At 44.0% G+C, this 18715-nt stretch overlaps 1 protein-coding gene across 1 annotated transcript in view; it reads left to right on the forward strand.

The window, feature by feature from the left end:
* Positions 1 to 18715, forward strand: part of STAG3 (stromal antigen 3) — a 47388-nt gene that overhangs the window by 21813 nt on the left and 6860 nt on the right. Inside the window, exons 8-28 of the mRNA XM_006859814.1 lie at positions 4295 to 4368; positions 5189 to 5312; positions 5790 to 5888; positions 6101 to 6180; positions 6425 to 6532; positions 6767 to 6881; positions 6971 to 7076; positions 7234 to 7337; positions 7573 to 7665; positions 7797 to 7886; positions 8110 to 8310; positions 8430 to 8500; positions 8620 to 8707; positions 9171 to 9251; positions 9330 to 9422; positions 9574 to 9742; positions 9850 to 9986; positions 11125 to 11226; positions 11699 to 11847; positions 12089 to 12217; positions 12302 to 12459. Coding sequence (XP_006859876.1) covers positions 4295 to 4368; positions 5189 to 5312; positions 5790 to 5888; positions 6101 to 6180; positions 6425 to 6532; positions 6767 to 6881; positions 6971 to 7076; positions 7234 to 7337; positions 7573 to 7665; positions 7797 to 7886; positions 8110 to 8310; positions 8430 to 8500; positions 8620 to 8707; positions 9171 to 9251; positions 9330 to 9422; positions 9574 to 9742; positions 9850 to 9986; positions 11125 to 11226; positions 11699 to 11847; positions 12089 to 12217; positions 12302 to 12459 — 2371 coding nt within the window. The remainder of the gene's footprint in view (positions 1 to 4294; positions 4369 to 5188; positions 5313 to 5789; positions 5889 to 6100; positions 6181 to 6424; positions 6533 to 6766; positions 6882 to 6970; positions 7077 to 7233; positions 7338 to 7572; positions 7666 to 7796; positions 7887 to 8109; positions 8311 to 8429; positions 8501 to 8619; positions 8708 to 9170; positions 9252 to 9329; positions 9423 to 9573; positions 9743 to 9849; positions 9987 to 11124; positions 11227 to 11698; positions 11848 to 12088; positions 12218 to 12301; positions 12460 to 18715) is intronic.

Below are 18715 nucleotides of genomic sequence, written 5' to 3' on the forward strand. Positions count from 1 at the left end.
AAGTCCTCTTCACTTTCAGCAAGCAAGGTTGTATCATCTGCATATCACAGGTTGTTAATGAGTCTTCCTCCAATCCTGATGCCACATTTTTCTTCTTATAACTCAGTTTCTCGAATTATTTGCTCAGCTTGCAGGTTGAATAGTATGGTGAAAGAATGCAACCCTGTTGCACACCTTTCTTAATTTTAAACCAGTGTTTCCATGTTCTGTTCGAATAACTGCCTCTTGGTCCATGTACAGATTCCTCATGAGCACAATTAAGTGTTCAGGAATACTCATACTTTGCAATGTTGCGCATAGCTTGTCATAATCCACACAATCGAAAGCTGTTGTGTAGTCAGTAAAGCCATTAGAGAGCTGCAAATCAAAACAACAATGCCATACCAGCAATAACAGCAAAGATCAAAAAAGTAGAGGACAATAAATGCTGGTGAGGATGCGGAGAGACTGGGACCCTCCTACATTGCTTGTGGGATTGTAAAATGGTTCAACCACTCTGGAAAACAGTATGGTGCTTCTTCAGAAAGTTGAAAATAGAAATACCTATGATCCAGCAAGTCTTCTACTTGGTGTTCATTCACAATAAATATGAGCCATAACGTGAGTAGATGTATGCACACCAATGTTCATAACAGCACTATTTACAATAACAAAAAAGTAGAGACAGCCTAAATGTCCATCAATGGAAGAATGGATAAACGAACTGTGGTACATACACACAATGGAATATTATGCTACCTTGAAGAATAACAAGCTGTAAGCCACCGCAAAACATGGATGAACCTTGAGGACATTATGCTGAGTGAAATTAGTCACAAAAATATAAATAAATACTGCATAGGACCATTATTGGAAAAGCTTAAGAAAAAGTACCCACACTAAAAGGGGGAAAAAATTGTTGGTTACCAGGGTGTAGGGGGTGGAGCGAAGGGAGGGAGGGGAAGGTGGAGCACAGGGTAGGGAATAAGACACAGGATAGTTTGGGTGCTGGGGAGGGCAATACACCAGAAGGTGGAGGGGAATGGAAGAAAGGGTGGATGGGAGAACATTTGGCAGGTTTGCATGGGCTACGTAGGACAGAGGTAAACAGTGATGTAAGCTCAACCTTGGAACAACAGTGTTCTGGGATACAGAGATTGAGGCATGGTTTGAATGGATGAAAGAGGGAAAATAATGTTAAGATGCTTGGCTGTCTTTTAAATCTTGGTTTCCCTGGCATACCATTATAAAATAGACACTTGAGGGGGAGAGAAAGGAATAGCTAGAAATATCACCATAGAAAGCTTGTAAGTCCGTCTTCTGCCTATAACAGATTGGAATACCTAAAATGGGGCTACAATGTGCCCAGTGAAGGAAGCTCTCTGCAGACCCTTTCCATTGCATAAGACCATAGGTAGAATCCTGAACAGCATCCAGAATTTTCAGAGGTAGGAAATTTCCACCTGAAAGGACAAGCAGACCAGCCTGGAGCAGCTAGAAGAACAGAAGATACTTCTTGAAAGAAAGACCAGCAGGAAAAATAAAAAACAATAACAGCAGTCTGATTGACTACTACAAGAACAAGCAAGTTGTTTCCCCGGGAGCCATCAAGGCAAGTGTTCAGGTCCCCTCAAGGCAAACCCCCTTCCAAGACTAAAACTCAAGGGGAACACACTAGCAGGTGTGTGGTCTTGCTGCTGACCACATTGGTCACAGATAAGCTGAAGTGGAAGGAAAACAGCAATGAAGTGAGCTAAGTCCAACTACATTCGATAGATTTCTGTTAACTTGGATTGAGATCTGATTGGCCAGCAGTATGACGAGACCTGGGGACTCCTGGGCCCAAGGACAGGGACATGGCCCCAGAAGACCAGAGTGGAGTGTGAAGCATCCAGCTGATAAGAAGTGAGGGGAGATGCACAAGAACATCTACACTTGCAGATAGTACCCATTTGACCTGGCTTCAATGGCTGGATGATCAGAACACAACTAGAGGAAGAAAAAAGACGAAAAAAAGAGTAGTCCGCTACAATTAGATGAAATTGACCTATGCTTGTGGATGCAGTATGGCAAAGGAGCAAACAAATCTTTACAATGAGGATCATTCCCACCCCCTTGGTACACAGGGTCAACAAGGATGGGTAACAGCCATTGGCTACCCAAAATGGTGGGGCGGGGGGGAGGCTGCAAAGTCTAGAAGTGCCTGGCTTACAAACTTTCAATAAGGAACCTAGTTTCAGAGGGTACGGGCAAAGGTAGAATCCACACTGAGTTGTTTCCAACCTGTCTGGATGGGGTTGATAAAAGGTGATGGCGATAAGACTCTTGTGGTTCAATAGTGAATAATTGCTATCAGGACTGACTGTGAGGGTCGGAAATGTAAAGGTAGATGTTTTGCAACAAAAGGAGGGGAGTGGTTGATTTTGCAGTCCAGGAGCAGAGGTCCCTGGGCACATCAAGTGAGAAGAGTGGAGTGCAGGACCCTACCCAGAGAAGCAGTGACGCCAGAAATGGAGGCAGAGATGATAACATGGACAGAAGGAGTGGCTGGGGACTCTGGACTCGGAGAGGGGCTGTGTGCTGGTGGCTGGGGGCAGGCTTGTGGGGTGTACCCTTTGGTGGTTCGATGGATGATGCATGGAGGGGATTGTAATCATTGCAGTGAAACGAAGTACGATAGGATGAATGTAAAGCTGGCGTTCTCCCATGTAGACTATCACATAATTCATAGTTAAAACTTTAAAAAACAACGGCAGTCCAATTGACTATTACAAGAACAAGCAAGTTTTTCACCGGGGAGTCATTAAGGCAAGTCGTTGGGTTCCCTCAGGGCAAATCCCCTTCCAAGACTGAGACTCAAGGGGAATATACGAGCAGGCATTTGGTCTTGCTGGTGACCACGTTGGTCTACTGATAAGGGGAAGTGGGGGAAAACAGTAATAAAGTTGTGAGCTAAGTCCTACCATGTTCAATAGACTCCTGTCAACCTGAATTGAGACCTGGTTGGCTAGCAGTTTGGCAAGATCTGGGGACTCCTGAGCCCACGGACAGGGGAATAGCTACAGAAGACTAGAGTGGAGAGTGATGCATCCAGCTGATAGGAAGTGAGGGGAGATGCACAAGAACACCCATACTTACAGATAGTACCCATTTGACCTGGCTTCAATGCCTGGATGATCAGAACTCGACTAGAGGAAGAAAGAAGAAAAAAGAGTAATCTGCTACATTTTGATGAACTTAACCTATACTTATGGATGTAGTAGCTCAAAAGAGGGAATGAGTCTTTATAGCAAGGATCATTCCCACCCCCTTCGTACACAGGTTTGACAGGGATGGGCAATTTAGACATTGGCTACCCAAAATGGAGGGGGCCTACAAAGGTACGAAGTGACTGGCTTACAAGCTTTCAAGAGGGAGCCTAGTTTCAGAGGGTGCAGGGGAAAGTAGACTCTCCACTGAGTGGTTTCCAACCTGTCTGGACAGGACTGTTTATAGGAGATGGAGATAAGACTCTTGTGGTTCAATAGCAATTTGTTGTCAGGACTGATTGTGAGTGCTGCAAAAGGAGTGGAGTGGTTGATCTTGCAGTCCAGAGCAGAGGACCCTGGGACCATCAAGGTAGAAGAGCAGAGTGTGGGACCCTATCCAGAGAAGCAGCGACGCCAGAGATGGAGAAACTGGGGACTCTGGACTCAGAGAGGGAGAGGGGCTGTGTGCTGGTGGCTGGGGGGCAGGCTTGTGGAGTGGGGTGTACCCTTTGGTGGTTTGAATGGTTATATAGTCCTGAGTGCTTCGGTGTACATCCAAAAAAAGAAACAGAGGGATTGGAAGCAAATGCTGTTGAATGATGATGCATGGAGGGGATTGTAATCATTGCAATGAAACAAAATACGATAGGATGAATGTAAAACTGATGTAAATTCCCATGTAAACTATCACTCAATTCACAATAAAAAACTTTTTTAAAAAAAGGACTCCTAGAGTCCTGGTGTGGCACTCTAAGATCAGCACTGGACTTCAAGCCACAGGAGCAGCATTTCTAAGCCACCAGCTTGTTATGAGTTGAACCAACTCTGGCATTTAACAGCAACAAAGGGTAAGGAGGAGTTGACCATAGTTGGACATTCATAACCTGGGAACTGCCTGTACAGCTTCTTCCAGAATTTGCAGATTTACAAGGGAATGTAGGATAGCAAGTATTCCAGTTGTATCCTGTACAGAATAGGAAGTCGATGAAAGTCACACTTTTCATCTTTGTAGTCTTATGCCATTGGGGAACAGAAGAGTTTGACCTGTCTTTCTCTCTGTCCTCCAGCTCCAAGAGCATCAAGAAGACATTGAGGGAATGATGAATGCCCTCTTCAGAGGTGTCTTTGTACATCGGTACCGGTGAGTTGGTGGACTCCTCTTAATTGAAGCTGCTGGTGCTTGGTTATGCAATCTGTCAGAAATGATTAGACTGCCTCCTAATCCTAAATTATGTGATTAATCCCATAATGGAGCAAAACCCAACAACTTTTCAAATTAAAAGACAGTATATCCCACCCACAAGTGGAGCCCTGGTGTGGTGCTGTAGCTAAACGTTCGGTCACAAGATTTGTTTGAACCACAAAGTCAGTGCTTCAGACCCACCAGTCACTCCTTGGAACCCCTTTACAGAGTCTCTATTGAGTCGGAGTCGACCCAAAGGCACTTACCAACAACAGACCAAGGTGCTTTTAAGCTCTTAAGAAATAAGGCATTGCTCAGTATTACCCAGTTTTGCCTTGGAAGGACAAGAGCAGGGAAACGAGGCAGTACTTTCTGAGGGATGCTTGCAACTTGGCAAGCCTTTTTCTTGCCCCTACTGCAGTTTCATGTGCTAGTCAAATTAACTTACAATGAACATCTTTGATTTCTCACTCACTCTTGCATAGCTTTTAACCTGGCTTTTATAGAACCATTCACTGAGTTACATTGTTTTCAAGTGGAATTAGTACATTCACACAATTAGGACAACAGTTAATGAAATTTTAAAATCAGGTTCTAAAAGGGGGGATAGAAGATAAAATTGTACAGCGCTGATTCAAGAAAACCTTTAAATATATATGTAGTAATTACACTGGGAGGAAGAAATGAGAGTCATAAAACATGGTATTTAGTGAAGAAAATTATTCTATGTCAGGATGGAAACCAGTTGGGCGAAAGGGACTAATTTACCTGTTTCTAGGGATGTGCTTCCTGAAATCCGTGCTATCTGCATCGAGGAGATTGGGTCTTGGATGCAAAGCTACAGTACCTCTTTCCTTACTGACAGCTATTTAAAATACATTGGCTGGACCCTGCATGATAAGGTGGGCATTGTCTCCTTTCTTCCTATTTCCTTCATTCTCTTCCTGCCTTGGAATGGGTGATCCAGTTTTTTGGTCTTGCCACTTACATATTTTACCTAGTAAGCAGTGATCACCCATCAAATTACTGAACTTCAAAACTCCCCCAGTAATAGGGAAGAGTGGAATAAGATACAGGAAAAGGACACATCCAGGAGATAAAATGTTTCTACCTGAGGTAAAGGAAGTTATTGATGGATCGGTAAGACAAATGCTAGCGTGGAAACAAAACAATCTTTTCAACATGATTGTGAAATTCTGATGTGGTACTTTTTTTTTTTTTTTTTTTAAAGTTGGAAGACTCTTGTCTCTGTGACATCTCATGAGTTCTCAGCACAGAGGACATTCAGGCCCAGAATGAGTTATCTTAGAGGGAATATGGAGGCCCAGTAGGGGTGAGGAGTTGGGCACATTTCCATTCTTTTTTACCCTTCTCACTAGCATCGAGAAGTCCGTCTAAAGTGCCTGAAGGCTCTCAAAGGGCTGTATAGCAACCGAGATCTGACTGCGCGCCTGGAGCTCTTCACCAGCCGCTTCAAGGTGAAATTGAGATGGGATTCCTTTGCTTGTGCTTTTCTTGTGGTTCCCTTTTTCCTGCTTCATGTACTCCCACTTCTGCTCTTATATCACTATAGCAATCCCAACATCTGCTGCTCCACTTTCTTCTTCTTAGGAATCTTGAAAATTCAAAGAGAATGTGATGTTTTACCATGGGGCGAATGAAATACTGAGTAATGGCCCTTTCTCTACAGGACCGGATGGTATCCATGGTTATGGACAAAGAGTATGATGTGGCAGTGGAGGCTGTCAGACTATTAACACTTCTCCTTCAGTGAGTCCTGGGAAGTGGGAGACAGGCACCTTGGGCTTTTACCTTTCCAGCATTGAGCAGGCCCTTCCAAAGTTGTATCCCTGTACAGGTTGAGAGTAACAAGGTCTGCAGGAACATCATTTCTTGTCTTCTTTAACTCTTCATACTCCTCTGTCTTCCACTCATGTATATTTGCTTGTACCCTTAGCAGTGCTAGAAGACGAGCGCCCATACCCACACACTTCCTTCTCCTTTTCTGTGGTAGGAACATGGAAGGGGTGCTGACAGACACAGACTGTGAAAGCGTCTACCCTGTGGTGTATGCTTCCAATCGAGCGCTGGCCTCTGCTGCAGGAGAGTTTCTTTACTGGAAGTAAGTGGGGCACCTTTCCATCACCTGCTGCTCCTCTGCGTAAGCACTGCCCATACCTGTGTTAACATCTTGTTCTGTGTCTCCTTTCCCCCCTCAGTTCCTTAGGGCTTTCTTTAGCTCTGTGCCTCTTTTCCTTTATGCCTCCTCTCCTTGGATGAGTTCTTCCTTCCACATGACCATTCCACTCCTTGTTCCCTCCCATGCTGCACTTTTTCCCTGTGTCACTTCCACCAGGTTCTTCTTCCCTGAATGTGGGACAAGAGTAGTGAGTGGAAGAGAACGACACCGAAGCCCAGGCTCCCAGAGGACTTTCTTTCAGCTCCTGCTATCCTTCTTTGTGGAGAGTGAGGTGACATATGGGAAGGAGCTGTCCATAGAGCACTGTCGGAGGAGTTGTGTAATGTGACATCAGTACTTCATGTGTGCCCTTTTCCACAGCTCCATAACCACGCTGCTTACTTAGTAGATAGCCTGTGGGACTGTGCAGGGTCTCAGCTGAAGGATTGGGAGAGTCTGACAAGCCTGCTGCTGGAGAAGGATCAGAGTGCGTGCCATATGGTAGCCCAGGGTGGGGTCTGAAGCCAGAATAGATTGTTTTCCTGTTCTGTAGACAGCAGCATAGGTGTCATGGAGATGGGGGAAACTTGGGAATGAAGAGTGACTCATCTCTAATCCTGTTTTTGATCCCCCTGCCATCCCAGACCTGGGTGACATCCAGGAGAGCACACTGATAGAAATCCTGGTGTCCAGTGTCCGGCAAGCTTCAGAGGCTCACCCACCTATTGGCCGGGTCACTGGGAGGAAGGTATGGAATGAGGTGTAAACTGGGCAGGTGCTGCCCTTCCTTATCCTCAGGTATTGGTTAGGGTACCCCTTCTGTTTCCCTTCAAAGAATTCCATTTTGGGGGAGGAAATCTCAAAGCAGCTGCTGCATTCTCTTCTGCTTCTTGGGCAGACAAAGTCCTGGAGAGGAGTGATGCACACATCCTCTTGACCCAGTTCTCCACACCTTTTCCTGCCCCAAGTCACTCTCATTCCAGGGGTTAACTGCCAAAGAACGGAAGATCCAAGCTGAGGACAAGGTGAAACTGACTGAGCACCTCATCCCCTTGCTTCCCCAGCTCCTGGCCAAGGTAGAGCTGCCTCCCCATCCCACTCCAGCTCCAGGGCATGAGCAGGGGTACTGAAAAGCCTCAGTGAGAATGGAAATAGGAGTTTGTACTCTAGTAGCTAACCAGCGCAGTTTGTTGTCCAATCACCACAGTTCTCAGCGGATGCCGAGAAGGCTGCTCCCCTGCTGCAGCTTCTCAGCTACTTTGACCTCAGCATCTACTGCACCAGACGCCTGGAGAAGGTGAGCTGGGAGGAAATGCTTCCTGTACCTTGCTGCTCCCACCCAGGGCCTAAGGTTCTGTCTGGTTCCAGAAAAATCAGTAATCTTTTCCTTTGTTAGTTCTCTTACCCTTAAAGTTTAATGCTTTCAGTCCTATTTCTTAACTCCCTCAGATTTCCCCCCTTCCGCAAGAGTTATCCTCTTGCCCCCTGCAATGCTGTCCTCATCACCTTTTCTCTCCCAGCACCTGGAGTTGCTCTTGCAACAGCTCCAGGAAGTGGTGGTGAAGCACACTGAGCCAGCTGTCCTGGAGGCTGGAGCTCGCGCCCTCTGTCAGCTCTATAAGCCTGAGTTCACTTTCTTCAGCCGGGTGGACTTTGCTCGCAGTCAGCTGGTGGATCTGCTGACCGACCGCTTCCAACAGGAACTTGAAGAGCTACTACAGGTAGGAACTGAGACTAAAGGATAGGGCACCTCACACTAGAGTGGGAGAGATCCCCAGGAAGGAATATGGATCTATATGCTCCTGGGAAAGTCCGACTGAGGGCCTTCTTCCTTCTGCAGTCTTCCTTCCTAGATGAGGACGAGGTCTATAGTCTGGCCGCCACTCTAAAGCGCCTCTCTGCCTTCTACAAGTGAGCAACTCCCCATCCATCTCCCTCTTATATTTTTACAGGAAGCCTGTGAAGTTAACATTTACATTACTCTTCCAGTTTAACATTTACCTCTTTCATCTTTCCTCCCCTCCCACAAGCGCTCATGACTTGACTCGCTGGGAGCTCTATGAGCCATGCTACCGACTCCTCCGGAAGGCTGTGGATACAGGAGAGGTTCCTTGCCAGGTAAGTAGACAAGTTGGAGACGTGGAAGCAAAAGAGGATATTCAGGGATCCTGCATCCACTTTCCTAGGTGGTTCAGTCCTAGGGACAGAGGGAGGCAGATTCTGGTGTACCGATCTGTCTGTTTATTCTTGGAAGATGGGTCCTCTTTTCCAGTGTCTGAAAACATTCTCTCTTGGTTTCTGGGAATCAAGGGTACTGTTGAAGAATTCTAGGAATTCACGTAAATTTAGGGAAAAGTAAAATTTCTACTCGTGCTAGAAGCCTCTGAAGATTGTCAAGAGTACTAATCCTTTTCTACCAGAAAAGGAATAGGGTCTCCTCTAACCTTATGTTTTCTGTCGTTACTATTTTTGTGTGTCTGGCTGCCTGTCTTTCCCACTTTGTCTTTCCTCTTCCCCTCCCTCTTGCTCCTTGCTCACACCTTGTTTTTCTAATTTTTTTTTTCTCATTTGATTGTTTCAGGTGGTCCTTCCAGCCTTGACTCTAGTCTATTTTTCCATCCTCTGGACACTAAACCACGTTTCTGGATCAGATGCTCCTGAGGTAAGTATTGGTGTGAGCGAGGGAAGGAAATGGCGGAGCCTGCGTCTTTATCCTGCCCTCTACCGTCTTTTTCCACAGAAACAGCTATTGAGTTTGAAGGAGAGATTGGTGGGCTTTTGTGAGCTCTGCCAGAGCTGCCTCTCAGATGTGGACCCTGAGATCCAAGAGCAGGTAAGAGTTAACTCAAGTGAGAATAACAAGGCACGGATCCTACTCATGGTCTGAGGAGACCCCATTCTAAAGAGAAATTAGCTGTTTAATCTGTATCTTGGTAAATACTCTTTTTCTAAGCATTCTTTTTTCCCTCTGTCTCTCCCAACAGGCTTTCATCTTATTAAGTGATCTGCTTCTCATCTTCAGCCCTCACATGACTGTAGGGGGATACGATTTCCTTAGGCCACTAGTCTTTTTCCCTGATGCCACTCTCCAGTCTGAGCTAGCCAGCTTCCTCATGGACCATGTCTTCATCCAGCCTGGGGACCTGGGCTGTGGTACAGGGATTCTATACCACTTTGGGGCTTGGGCCTGGCTCAGGAATATAGAATGGGAGTCATAAATATGTGGTTCTAATCTTTCTGCATTTGGTGGTTTGGGCCAGGTGATTCCCAGGAGGATCATTTACAGATAGAGCGGCTCCATCAGCGGCGCCGCCTCCTGGCTGGATTCTGCAAGCTGTTGCTGTTTGGGGTACTGGAGATGGATGCAGCCTCAGATGTTTTCAAACACTACAACAAGGTACAGTGAGGGACTGTGAGAATCAAAGAGAAGGGACCAAACCGTCCCAACCATGATTTCAAACACTGTGTTGTTGCTGTTTTTAAGTGGCGTTGAGTCAATAGCGACCCTGTATAGGGTTTCTGAGGAGCAGCTGGTGAGCTTGAACCTCCTACCTTGTGGTTCAAACCAACTTTGCAATCCAGCATGTTAATCCACAGTACCGCACCAGAAGGGAGGGTAGAGTGTTAGGTCTAAAAAGAGCCTTGGTAGTAAATAATGGAGAGAAACTTGTTAAACAAGAGGAAGTTTACTGGAGGGGAAGTATCTTATTTATGCTACTCAGAAATCTTTTTTTAACTATTTTCCTCAACCTAGCCTATGAAATGGAGTCCTGATGTGGTGCCATAGGATAAGCACTTGACCACAAGGTTGGTTTGAACTGCAAGGTCAGTGGTTCAAACTCACCAGCTGCTCCTTGGAAACCCTATACAGGGTCTCTGTGAGTTGGAACTGACTGGACAGTACGTAACAACAATAGTCTATGAAATGGAGTGATGTAAGAAAGAAAAAAAAAAAGCTGAAAGAGGAATCAGGTCTCATAAGATACCTAGATGTGTATCTTGGTTTTCTCGGCCCACTATTGCATTACTATTTACTGAGCACCTACTTTGTGTCAAGCATCATTAGAGACCTTGACGACACAGCAGTGAACAAAACAGACAAAAAATCAAGCCTTCATGGAACTTGCATTCTATTGCAGGGGAGAGGCAAATAAGAAAGGCGTTAGTGCTGGATGAGAGTGAGCTCTGGCAGAATTGCTTTTCTTCTTCTCCAAGTTTTCCTAAACTCTAACTTACTTTGGGCTTTTGGTCTATGGGCTAGAGAGATGAAGTCTATGGTCAGATTCGATTTTCCCTACCTATGGAGTCCTGGTATAGTGCTGTAGGATAAGCACTGGACTTGCTAACTGCAAAGTTGATGGTTCAAACCCATCAGCCGCTCCCTGAAAATCCTGTGCAGTGTCACTATGAGTCAGAACCAACTTGACATCACTTGACACCAACAGTAATAGCACTTCAGAAAGGGACATGTTAGGGATGTGGTGGTGGAAACTAAAGGTCCTGGGTCAAACTTTGTTTCTCCACTTCAACCTAAGTTCTATAATGACTATGGTGACATCATCAAGGAAACACTAACGAGAGCAAGACAGATTGACCGAAGTCACTGTTGCCGAATTCTGCTGCTAAGCCTCAAACAGGTATTCCCTTCTGCCTAGAAACCTTCAAGTCTGTGACATGCCCTCTTCATAGTCCACAGCTTTCCTGTCTGCCTCCACCATAGGAGCAGGGCCTTTGTAGTTTATTTGGGCTCTTAACGTTACATGATAAGTTCCTTTAGATAAAGTAAACTCTTAGAAAGTCTCCTTCCCAACCCCCTAGAAATTGAACTATCAACTAGAATATGAGAACCAATAATAACGTGAACTCCTACTCTTTATTTAGTCTGCTTTTACTCTGTCTACTTCACAGTTACTGCAGTTCTTTTTTGTTGTTTTAGAGCAGAGGTGAAGGCTCGCTGATGTAGGGACTCAGGGATGGGAGAGTATCTTGGAAGGAAAGCTGTAATAAAAGTAGCCTCTTAGCATTTCTGAGCAGAGAAAGGAATGCTGTACTTCACTACTTCCACCTTGTTCTTCCCTTCCCCAAATGGACCGTATCTCCTGGACACAGTTGTATACAGAACTGCTGCAGGAACAAGGACCCCAAGGCCTGAGTGAGCTTCCAGCCTTCATTGAGATGAGGGACTTGGCCCGGAGGTTTGCCTTGAGCTTTGGACCCCAGCAGCTACAGAACCGTGATCTTGTGGTCATGCTACACAAGTAAGGAAGTATTGGTTGGAAGTCAAGATACTTGGATAGTCCTATGAGGGCTGAGCCAGAGGATGTGTAGAGAGAGAGCTGGGAATACGATCTTGGAGGGAGGATACTGAGCATGTCAAGTAGAAAATCTGGTCAGTGGTGGCTGTGCTCTCAGAGACCAGTTGAGGGGAGGATGGACATGGATGGTATTCCTGGTCCCTAGGAAGGGACTGTCTTCCTAAAATCATTCTGTCCAATCAAGGGAAGGCATCAAGTTCTCCTTGTCTGAGCTTCCTCCAGCTGGCTCCTCCAGTCAGCCTGCAAACCTGGCATTCCTGGAGCTCCTTTCAGAATTTTCCCCGCGACTCTTCCATCAGGACAAGCAGCTACTGTAAGTTAATGCCTACAGATAGGGAAGAAGGGATGGTGAGGACCCCATGGCTACTTCAGCCTCTTCAGCCCACCTTTTTCTTAGCCTGTCGTACCTAGAAAAGTGCCTACAGAGTGTCCCCCAAGCAGCTGGCAATCCCTGGGCTCCAGTCACCACTTACTGCCACTCCCTCAGCCCTCTAGAGAACACAGCTGAGGCTAGACCTCAGATCTACTCCCGCTCCAAGAAGAGGCGCGCTGAAGGTAAATGCTTTGCGTGTGTTGTATCTATACGTGTGTATTGATTTCCAGATACACAGCCTTGCTTCTTTTACTGCTCTAGTTATGAGTCAGGCTGCTAACCTCAAGATCAGCAGTTTGAAACTACCAGTTGTTCTGCTGGAGAAAGGTGAAGCTTTCTGCTCTCATAAAAAGATTTACAGTCTCAGAAATCCCATGCAGAGTCACTATGAGTTGGAACTGACTCCACAGCACACCACCACTTAGATAAGCAGCAGTTATGGCCTCTTGCTTCCTTAAAACTTTTTATCTTCAGTCAAATTCTTAATTGTCCATCTGTTATCATTGTTGTTACGTGCTATGGCATCAGTTCTGTCTCATAAGTGACCCTGTATAGAGTTTCCAAGGAGTTTTTGACCCACTGGCCTTGTGGTTCACAGTCCAGTGCTTATTGTAGAGAGCCACCATGCTCCCTTGGGTGCTTATTAATGTTGTTGTTGTTGTTAAGTGCCGTCGAGTCGGTTCCGACCCATAGTGACCCTGTACAGGGTTTCTGAGGACATTAAAAATTATGTGACTTTTTAACATAACAACTTTGTTGAGGTGCATTTACATACTGTGAAATTCACCCGTTTAGAATGTGCAGTCCAGTGGTCTTTAGTGTACTCATAGGTTGTATAGCCATCACCACTGTCTGTTTTTGGCGTCCTGCTGTGGCGCTGTGGGTTAATGCGCCAGACTGCAAAGCCATTTGAACTGCAAGGTCGGCAGTTCAAGCTCACCAGCTGCTCCTCGGAAACTCTATACAGGGTCACTATGGGTCAGAACCAACTCAACGGCACTTAATGACAACTGTCTATTTTTAGAACATTTTCATTACCCAGAAAAATTCCATATCCATTAACTGTTCATCCTCTTCCACTCTAGTCTGCCTCCCTCCTAAGCAGTCAGTAGTATACTTTCTCTGTGGGTTTCTGTATTCTGAGCATCTTGTGGAGATGAAGTCCGATAGTATGTGGTCTGTTTGCCTGACTTCTTTCACAATGCAAGTATTGTCGTAGTTCATCCCATGTTGCACAATCCATCAATTCTTCATTTCTTTTTATGACTAAATAATACTTCCTTGCATGAATATATCTCATTTTGTTTATCCACTCATTAGTTGATGGACATTTGGATTGCTTCTACTTTTTGGTTGATGAGTAATGTTGCTCTGAATATTCATGTACAGGTTTTTTTGTGTGTATTTATTTTCATTCTCTTGGAATATGGGAGTGGAATTGCTGAGTCCTATAGAGTCCTGGTGTGGTGCTGTAGGATAGGCACTGGACTTCAAGGCCAGTTGTTCAAGCTCACCAGCCGCTCCTCAGAAACCCTATACAGGGTATGAAACAACAACAACAATAATGGGGACTGTAGTGCAGTGGCTTCATACAGTAAGCACTGGACTGTTTGTGAACCACAGGATCTGCAGTTTTGAGCCCACCGTCAGCTCTCTGGGAGAAGGATGAGGTTTTCTGCTCCTGAAAAGATCCAGAAAGCCTTAGAAACCTTATACAGGGTCACTATGAGTCAAAACCAACTTGACGGAACTTAACAACATGGTAATTCTGTTTACTACTCGTGTATCAGTTTGTTGTACTGTAGTGGCTTGCATATTATTATGATGCTATAATATAATTCCAGCAGGATCAACCGTGGTAAACAGGTTTCAGTTGAGTTTCCAGACTAGGAAGAAGGAGAGATGGACTAGTTTGGATTCTTTAGCCATGAAAACAGCATTGGACAGCTGTCAGCCCCAGAATATTGAATATTGAAACATGATGACGAGCACTAGAATATTGTCAGGTAAGTGCTGGAAGATGAGCGCTGCAGGCTGGAAGGCACTCAATTTACGACTTGGGTAGAACTGCCTCCTGAAATAGTTGACTGTGTTTGACGCTAATGGAGTAAAGCTTTCGAGACCTTCATTTGCTGTTGGGTAACAACTCAAAATTAGGAGAAACAGTTGTAAACATCCATTAATAATAGTAACATGGAATGTATGAAGTATGAATCTAGGAAAATGCCAGTTGTCAAAAATGGAATACCTGAAGATCAATATCCTAGGCATTAATGAGCTGAAATGGACTGATGTTGGCCATTTTGAATCTGACAATCATATGGTTTACTATGCCGGGAATGACAAATTGATGAGGAACGGCATCACATTTCATCAAAAAGAACATTTCAAGATCTCTCTTCAAGGGTAATGCTGTTTGTGATCAGATAATATCCATATGATTACAAGGAAAACCAATTAATACCACTGTACTCAAATTCTGCACTTACCACTAAAGCTAGTAATGATAAACTTGATTTCTGTGTGTCCTTGTGTATAGTTGCTATCTTTTATGTTGTTTAAACACGGTCTTTGTAATGAAGAAATCATTGACCTTGCATTCTACCATATGATCTCCAGCATAGTTTCTCTCACCAACACCGTATTCTCCAACTCCTGACTCCACTCTGTTTCCAACCATTGTATTTCAAGCACCAGTAATTGTCAATACATCTTTATTACATGTTTGATCATTTCAGACTGAAGAAATTGATAGAAATCTTCAATTTTATCATCTCTAGCTTTAGTAGTTGGTGCATAAATTTGAACAATAGTGGTATTAACTGGTCTTCTTAGTTGTTGTTGTTGTCAGGTGCCATTGAGTCGGAACCGACTCATAGTGACCCCAGGCACAGCAGAACGAAACAATGTCCGATCCTGGGCCAACCCCACCACCGCTGCCACACTTGACCCCATCAATGATGCCACCTGGCTGATCCATCTCGTTGGGGGTCTTCCTCTTTTTCTCTGACCCTCCATCTTACCCAGCATGACATCCTTTTCCAGCAACTGTTCTCTCCAGACAATATGTCCAAAGTATGAGAGACGAAGCTTAGCCATCCTGGCCTCCAAGGAGCACTCTGGCTGCACTTCTTCCAAAACAGATCTATTGGTTCTTTTGGCAGTCCATGGCACTTTTAGTATTCTCCTCTAACACCACAACTCAAAGGCATCAATTCTTCTACGATCCTCCTTATTCACTGTCCAGCTTTCACATCCATATGAGGTTATTGAAAATACCACGGCCTGGGTCAGGCGCACCTTAGTCCTCAAGCTGACATCCTTGCTCTTCAACACTTTAAAAAGTTCCTGTGCAGCAGATTTGCCCAATGCAATACGTCGTCTGATCTCTCTCAGTAGGCATATGGATATTATCCTATTACAGACAGCATTGTACTTCAGGACAGATCTTGATATATTCTTTTTTTATAATGAAGGCAATGCCTTTCCTCCTCAATTTGTCATTCCTGGTATAGTAAACCATGTGATCAGATTCAAAATGGCCAAAACCCATCCATTTCAGCTCGCTAATGCCTAGGATATTGATGCATTCTATTTCATTTTTGACAATTTCCAATTTTACTAGATTCATGCTTTATACATTCCATGTTCTGATTATTAATGGATGTTTACAGCTGTTTCTCTTCATCTTGAGTTGTGCCCCACCAGAAAATAAAGGTCCCAAAGGCTTTACCCCACTTGTGTCATCACAGTCAACTCTACTTTGAGGAGGCAGCTCTTCCTCAGTTGTAATTTGAGTGCCTTCCAACCCAAGGGATTCACCTTCAGGCACTATATCTGACAGTATTCTGGTGCTCTTCATCATGTTTCAATATTTAATATTCTGGTGTTGACTGTTTCACTGTTACTCATAAGGTTTACAGTGACTGAATATTTCAGAAGTAGTCTCTCTCTCCTTCCTAGTCTGTCTTCATGTGGAAACTCAGCTGAAACCTGTCCACCATGAGTGACCATGCTAGCATTTAAAATCCCTGTGGCGTAGATGAGTGCCCTGTATAGGGTTTCCGAGAAGCACTGGTGGGTTTGAACCGTGCACCTTGATGTTCAAACTGACCTTTCAGTCCAGTGTATTATCCTGCAGCTCCTCACCAGGATTCCAAAGATGACTATACAAATGACACTCCCCAGATGGAATACACAGAAATCGAATTGACTACAACTGTGCCAAGAGACAGTGGGAACGCTCTATATTAGCCACCAAAATAAGGCCAGGGGCAGATTATGGAACAGACCATCAATTGCTTATATGCAAGCTCAGGCTGAAGCTGAAAAAATTTAAAACAAGTCTATGAAAGCCAAAATATGACCTTGTACATATCCTACCTGAATTTAGAGATCATCTCAAGAACAGATTTGATGCGTTAGACACTAATGACCAAAGACCAGAGGAGTTCTGGGATAACATCAAGAACATCATACAGGAAGAAAACAAAAGTCATGAAAAAACAAAAGGTCATTAAGGAAACAAGAAAGAGTGAAAAGACCAAAATGCATCCGTTAGAAGAAGAGACTGAAACTTGCTCTCCAGTGTAGAGAGGCTATAGCAAATAGAAGAAATGAAGAGGTGAAAGAGCTGAACAAAAAATTTCAAACGGCAGCTCAAGAAGACTAAGTCAAGTATTATAATGAAATGTACAAAAACCTGGCATTAGAAAACCAAAAGGGAAGAACATGATCCAGTATTTCTCAAACTGAAAGAACTAAAGAAAAAACTCAAGCCTCAGCTTGAAATATTGGAGGGTTCTATGGGCAAAAATGTTAAATGTTGCCAAAAGCATCAAAATAAGATGGAAGGAATACACTGAATCACTGTACCAAAAAGAATGTTCCATGTTCAAGAAGGTAGCATATGATCAAGAGCCAGTGATACTGAAGGAAGAAGTCCAAAGTGCACTGAAGCATTGGCAAAGAACAAGGCTCTCGGAGTTGAAGAAATACAAATTGAAATCTGTAACAATCTGATGTAGCACTGAGGCACTCATCTATGCCAAGAAATTTGAAAGACAGCTACCTTGCCAATCTTATTGGAAGAAATCTATATTTGTGCCCATTCCAAAGAGAGGTGGCCCAATGAAATGTGGAAATCATCAAACAATATCATTAGTATCACATGCAAGTAAAATTTTGCTAAAAATTATTCAAAAGCTGCTGCAACAGTACATTGACAGGGAACTGCCAGACTTCAAGCCAGATTCAGACAAGGACATGGAATGAATGTCATTGCTGACATTAAATGAATCTTGGCTGAAAACAGAGAATACCAGAAAGATATTTGTGTGCTTCAGTGACTCTGCAATTGTGTGTATCATAACGAACTGTGGACAACATTGTGGAGAATGAGTATTCCAGAACACTTATTTGTGCTTATGAGGATCAAGATCATTGAACAGAATGTTTGAACAAACAAGATGTTTGAACAGAACAAGAGGGCATTGAATGATTTAAAATTAGGAAAGGTGTGTGCCAGGGTTTTATTCTTTCACTATACTTATTCAATCTGTATGCTGAGCAAATAATCCAAGAAACTAGATTATATGAAGAAGAACATGGCATCAGAATTACAAGAAGACTCATTAAAACCCTGCAATATTCAGATGATACAACCTTGCTTGCTGAAACCAAAGACAACTTAAAATACTTACTGATGAAGATCATAGACTACAGGCTTTAGTATGGGTTGCACCTCAGTGTAAAGAAAACAAGGATCCTCACCACTGGACTGATAAATAACATCTGTATAAATGGAGAAAAGATTGAAGTTGTTAAAGACTATTTTGCTTAGCTCCACTATCAATACTCATAGAAGCAGCAGTCAAGAACTCAAACGACGTATTACACCAGGCAAATCTGCACAGTGTTGAAGAGCAAAAATATTACTTTGAGGATTAGGTACACCTGACCCAAGCCATGGTATTTTCAGTAGCCTCATATGCATGTGAAAGTTGGACAGTGAATAAGGAAGACCATAGAAGAATTGATGCATTTGTGTTATTATATTGAAGAAGAATAGGAATAGTACTGCGAACTGCCAAAAGAACAAACAGATTCAGTTGGTAAAGGACATCCAGAATGCTCCTTAGAAGCCAGAATGGCACACTTTGTCTCCCATGTTTTGGACATGTGATCTGGAGGGACCTGTCACTGGAAAAGGACATCATGCTTTGTAAAGAGAGGGTCAGTGAAGAAGAGGAAGACCCCCAACAAGATGGATTGACTCAGTGCCAGCAGCAGTAAGCTCAAGTGTAATCATGATTTTGAGGCTGACACAGGACTGGGCAGTGTCCCCCTGTGTTGTGCGTAAGGTGGCTATGAGTTGGAATTGATCAACAGTACTGACAACAGTGACTAATAATGTTCAGCATCTTTTCATGTGTTTAT

Source organism: Chrysochloris asiatica, unplaced genomic scaffold, assembly GCF_000296735.1.
Source record: "Chrysochloris asiatica unplaced genomic scaffold, ChrAsi1.0 scaffold00034, whole genome shotgun sequence".
Lineage (NCBI taxonomy): Eukaryota > Metazoa > Chordata > Mammalia > Afrosoricida > Chrysochloridae > Chrysochloris > Chrysochloris asiatica.